The following is a 5,641-nucleotide window of genomic DNA, read 5'->3' on the forward strand; positions in this document are numbered from 1 at the left end:
TAAAGATTGCAATGGATCTACAAAGGCACAAAACATTCATTAACAGGCATAATATGTTCACATTTTGAAGTCTGGTATTTGGAGTTATTTATAGGTTATTATGCTATTTTTACTATTCTGACCTACTTGAGATCAAATTGGGTTATAGGTGGCCCCTGAACTAAAATAAGTTCGACACCCTTGACCTTTAACATCTTCAGAGTAATTTTTGTACTTCACAAGTTCAGGCCAGCTTTAGGCCAGACTGGACCCTTTGGTGGGGTGGTTTTTGGTCCACAAGCCATGTGTTTGACTCCCTTGATACAAAGTATATTAATAGTCTACATAAAATCATAGGTTGATTTAACCTTCACTGTAATAGCACGTAATGTTTCATTCTACCAGCAGATGTAGACAAAGACACAGGTGTTAATATTTTTTTCATTTTCCCTTGATGATGTACCTATAATAATTTTTTTTATTACATTTTTTATTCTTTAAGTTGCACTGTAAAAGACAGGAGACGGGTGAATGTATAATGTGCCTCATATTTACAGGATGGAATACAAAACCCATTTACATTAAGACTCAGAGTGTGTTTTCCTTTGAAGTCAAGTCAGTTTTTGTATAAATTTAACTCATTTAACCAGATCAGGCATAACAAGTCCTTATAAGTTCATTTCAGAGTGAACAGTTATAAAAGAACTCACAACAGCTCTTCAATTTTTATAACCAATAAAGAAACACAGAAGCCACCATACACAAAATATAAAAGCACACTGTAAAATCTGCAACACAGAAAGATTTTTTTCCACTTTGTTACAGGGACATTTTTGTCAAAATTATGTTTTGACTATGGGCCGACCATAATTCCTCTGCTGTAGACATCAAACTCCTTATAGCGTAAGTAATCTTTCAGCCTGGGAGGAAGAGGGAGGAAGTTGATAAAAGCTGGGGCTCTCAAGCGCAGGCGACAGAGATGCTCCCTTATCCGTAACCGACAGAGGTGCTTCAGGCTCCGTGCATTTCCTTAAAACAAGAAAAAACAGTTAAGTCATCTCATGGATAAACTTTTGCTAATAAATAAACAGAGGTCTGCAAATGTGGTTGTTACTTTGAATGTCACATATTTCTGGCCATTGTTTCTGCTCCTGTAAAGTGTCCTTCAGTTTGGTGCAGAGGGACACAGAGTCAGTGTAGTCAAGCATGATGCGAACCACCTGACCAGATAAGTGCTTAAGCCAGGACACAGTTATCACCTCACAGAACTAGAAAGAGAGTAAAGAGACAAACACAGACACAAGAATCAGACAGACATATGAAAACCTTTGAATTGGGAGTTGTTGTTTTTTCACTTGTTTGTTTGTTTAGAATTTTGAGTTTTGAGTAGCAGTTTTTTCTCTCACCACCATGTCTTTGATGACTGCAGGTGTCCAGGGGCCACAGTCATGGGAGCTGTCACTGTATGGACAGTCAAAGCAACGCTTAACATCATAACCATGGTTCAGAATCATTCTCAACATGACCTCATCTTTCAGTGCATACTGAAGAGCAGAGGGGAAGTGGGTGGTGTTCACACGCGAGTAGTAGTTGACGTTTGCCCCAAACTTCAGCAAGGTGTTGATCATTTCATAGTTGCCCTGCCTAAGAGCCACCTGCAAACAGTTGATAGGATCCTGGTTCACCATAGCTCCAGCCTCCAGCAGCAGGCGAGTGCACTGAAGGTCATTGTTGGACACTGCAAAATAGAGAGCAGACCTGCGCTCGTCATCATAGCCCCGGCGCACCCTTGGGTGCAGCATGAAGTTAGGATCGAAGCCTGCTCTGAGCAGCATCTCCACACAATGGGCATGGCCCCCAGCAGCTGCAGAGTGAAGAGGACTCATGCCACTTTCCTTCACAGCTTCCGGTGTAGTCACTGGAATGAGGTGCTCCAATGCCCTGTCGAAGAGAAGGTCTTATTTAAAAACATAGAACTGGCTCAAACTCGGAATCTGAAAACTATGAGTCATTTTGCCAGATATGGATTTAGCCTAGGCTAAGATTAAAAACTGGGAAACTATGTTATGTTCCTCACAGGACATGTCCATGATATGCCACACGGTGTATGGGCAGGTGCCCGCTGTACAGAGGGAGGTTGGGATCTGCGCCATGGTCCAGTAGCAAAGAGATTATGTCAGGGTTTCCTGATGCAGCAGCATCAAACAGTACAGAGCCTGACTCTGAGTCACTCTGCACATGGGCTCCTACAAAATGATAGCACACAAGAATATGCTATAAGCTGTATAGACCCTTTACACAGGTACTGGAATAAATGTGTTATGGTGCAGACTCATTCACTCATTTGAAAAACATTCTGAAACACATAGAAAAAAAAAAACTTATTTATCTAACACTACTACTGCAGCACATGTGATTGAAGTTGACAGATAGTGGATTATTTTAAAAGCCAACATAAAAGAAAAAAACACAGCCAATTAATTGCCCCCCTCCCCCCCAAAAAAAAAAAAAAAAAAAAAAAAACAAGTAAAAACTGCTGGAAATAATCCTTAATCTTTGAACTGAACTTAACGCTTAAAGAAATCAATAAATTTTGAATGAACATTGAACTAGCTTTTAAAAAATCTAGATGTGAATGAATCTTGCCCTTATTTTCAGAGCCAAGTTCTGCTGATGCTAGAAGTATTTGTAACAAATAGTAAAGTTTAGTAAAGGAGACCTGTTAAACTGAACCCCCTTTAAAATCTCTGCACAAATTTTAAAACACTCTCAAAACACAATGACAAGAAAATGCCCACTCAGCCTGTCAGTCCTATTAAGAAAGCTTAAACGGCCTCATCTCACATACCTTTCTGTAGAAGTACCTCCACCACATTAAGATGTCCGTTCTGTGCAGCCAGAGCCAGAGGAGTTTTCTTCTTGGTGTCACATGCATTTGGCTCTGCACCAGACTCCAGCAGCAGGTAGACAAAGTTCTCCAGGCCTAAAAAGGCAGACTCATGAAGCGCTGTTCTGTTCAGGGGTCCTATTTGGTCGACCCTGGCGTTGTAGCGAAGCAACAGAGTGGCCAAGTCATACTGGTCATTTAGAATAGCTATGGAAGAATGAGAAGAAAGAAGAAATTAATAAATAGATAACATTTTTGGAGGCTTTTTGTAGTCGGTGGAACTTTCAGAACATACCAGCCACTAATGGTGAATCATGCTCATCATTCTGTAGATCTGGGTTACAGCCGTTCTGTAACAGGAATGTGGCATTCTCTCTGAGCCCATGAACTACAGCAAGAAACAGTGGCGTCTCTCCTTTTAGTGTGCGACATTGTCCCGCACCAGGGGGAGACGCTGAACAAAAACACACACAGAAATACATTAAAGACCTGCAAAAACATAATCACATCAGGAACCTTTATAGTTACAGCACAATTTAACAGCGTTTACTAATTCAACTAACTATACTACCTGAGAAGATAATCTCAAGTATCCTTTTATTTTCCTGTACTGCTGCTTCATGGAGGGGGATCCATCCACGCTCATCAACCCTGGACAGAGTCTCTGGTTGTATTGCTAGTCTATTTAAAGCATCTTCATCTCCTAAACGTGAAGAATATAATATCAGATCTGAGTTCAATTAAACCTCTGCAACAAATCTGACAGGTTAAAACATAACATCAGCTCACCCTCTTTGATTGCTTTAAAAATCTCATCAGGGTCTTCACTAGGCTTTAAATCACTGTTGAAACAAATCTAGTCAATACACAAAAGTCGATAGAAAGAAAGAACTTATGGTTTTATCGGAGTCACCTTGGATTTAATCCTTTGAGTTTTCTGTACTGAATCAGACTTTGTTCGATGATGTATTGGGTGGCCTCATCCTCGTCTAAATCATCGTCTGATTGGTAAAAGCTATCTTCTGTTTCTGTGCTCATTTGTGTTCACGTCCAGGAAGAGTCAGTGCATGAGGGGTTTGGCTCTGGGGAGAAACAACCATAAGGTAAACAAGGCTGTAAAATCTGGGACCAAAGAACATGCACACCACTTGAATACCAATACAGAGAAACTATACAATTGTTAGGCAGTGACTATCTACAGTCACACTGTTCTCTGTAGTTCAATCAGATGTTACAAACAATTTAGTGACATTAAAATACATGCAAAATGTGGAATATAATCATATACATTTCCAGAAAAATCTTAATTTACTACCTGTGAGAGCATTTCTTGCAAAGATTTTAGTCTTTTTGCTCCTAAGCTTAAAATCTTTCCCCAACATTTACAAAAGCTACCTGGTTTCATGTGCATAGACAGATACAAGAAACACCCAAATCACATTAATGTATCATATATGAATCATGCAGAGTAAACACTGAATTTAACAATACATGGAAACAACAACTACAAATCAAGTAGAACAGGTTAATCTAAACCACAATAGCAGTGGCTTTTCAAGGTTCACACTGATCTTTCCAGTTCTCCTCTACGTGCATTATTTATTTGCAGTCTGCTGTTTACCTTCAGTCAAATGGCTGTGCTCCGTTGGTGGCTTTTACAACAGTAATGCCAGCAGGCTCCTTGTTACCCACATACTGCTGCTATTTATATGCCCTGCTATAAATATAAGATCACGGGGCCAACACACCCGGCACCTAGCATTGACCCAGTGAGCACGGCAACTGCCACTGTACACCTTGTGCACATATGAGCTCTTAATATATCATTTAGTGTCATTTAGTACAAGTACAAGATCCTCTAATGATAAAGTAAAGCCATGGATCATAGCCTACACACCCTGATCCTCTCAGTGAGAAAACAAAACAAAGGAGGCAAGAGGATATTGAAAAAAATGAGCAAAACGTACAGAATTTCTACGATAAGAAGACAGATCATCCAGGTTTTTTGGCATGAAGTGGGTTCTTAATTCTTGTAGATAAAACTTCAAGTCATCTGTTTCACATTTTGAAAGATGTTTTTTTTCCACTTTGCTTTTAGCTGCAACACTTTACATTACTGTATTCTTCACAAATAAACCAATGCACCATAGTTACACAGGTTAATGCTCAGAAGGGATTCCTTGGGAAATGAAGAGCTAATAATGCAATCAAGATTGATCACTATGCACTGTAAACCTTCACGGTGAATTAAACCTGGTTGTGTGTTGAGATAAAATAAGAATACGGATGTAGGTGATATTTGTTAAATGTATTAAAACCCCAGCAGTTCCTGATTTTCTTTTGAGAAATGAAACTTCAAGTCACATGTTTTTTTTGTTTGCTTTTAATGAATGCGTTTTAATGTCTCTGGGCATCCAAATTTGTAGAACAATGCCTCTATTGTATTTTGTGTTGTGAAATGAGATAATATTACACAGTGGCAAATGCTTTACTGTCACAACTCTTTATTGAATCTCTGCAGAGCTGAATAGATGGAATCAGACCAATGTTTATACTACAATGTCTACAATGAAATACAAGTCAAAGTGAATTTTAACATCACTGCTTTATTTTTAATGTACATTGTCCATCCCATTTCAGTGTTTTCTTATTTTGAGATGTATATTCGTACATATTCAAATATTTCAAACGAGTCATTAGACACACACATAGGTTGTGTTTAATTCTATATTGTCAAAGAACAGAGAATCCAGAAAACTTGCATTCAGTGAGTTA

General features: G+C 38.9%; 1 protein-coding gene across 2 annotated transcripts; it reads right to left on the bottom strand.

Moving 5' to 3' along the window:
- Positions 1 to 529: 529 nt before the first annotated feature.
- On the bottom strand, positions 530 to 4,550 carry asb14b (ankyrin repeat and SOCS box containing 14b). 2 transcript variants are annotated; one of them, XM_030138126.1, is made up of 10 exons: positions 4,488 to 4,550; positions 3,780 to 3,948; positions 3,656 to 3,708; positions 3,438 to 3,569; positions 3,162 to 3,320; positions 2,828 to 3,073; positions 2,057 to 2,225; positions 1,386 to 1,920; positions 1,094 to 1,247; positions 833 to 1,008 (listed from the first exon to the last, which is right to left on the bottom strand). In XM_030138126.1, the coding sequence occupies exons 2-10, from the start codon at positions 3,902 to 3,904 to the stop codon at positions 833 to 835; spliced, it is 1,749 nt and encodes a 582-aa protein (XP_029993986.1). In that variant the 5' UTR covers positions 3,905 to 3,948; positions 4,488 to 4,550. The 2 variants fall into 2 exon arrangements, with proteins under 2 accessions (XP_029993987.1, XP_029993986.1); XM_030138127.1 differs by lacking the exon at positions 4,488 to 4,550 and having other exon boundaries at positions 530 to 1,008; positions 3,780 to 3,904.
- Between the last annotated feature and the right edge of the window lie 1,091 nt (positions 4,551 to 5,641).

The sequence above is a fragment of the Sphaeramia orbicularis genome, chromosome 7 (assembly GCF_902148855.1).
Source record: "Sphaeramia orbicularis chromosome 7, fSphaOr1.1, whole genome shotgun sequence".
NCBI classification, from domain to species: domain Eukaryota; kingdom Metazoa; phylum Chordata; class Actinopteri; order Kurtiformes; family Apogonidae; genus Sphaeramia; species Sphaeramia orbicularis.

Coding starts and splice junctions, on each gene's coding strand:
- asb14b (XM_030138127.1), bottom strand. CDS start 3,904: ATGAGCACAGAAACAGAAGATAGCTTTTACCAATCAGACGATGATTTA. Junction 1,921..2,056: donor GCATATCATGGACATGTCCT/GTGAGGAACATA, acceptor TCTCTTCGACAG/GGCATTGGAGCACCTCATTC. Junction 1,248..1,385: donor CAGTCATCAAAGACATGGTG/GTGAGAGAAAAA, acceptor CTCTCTTTCTAG/TTCTGTGAGGTGATAACTGT.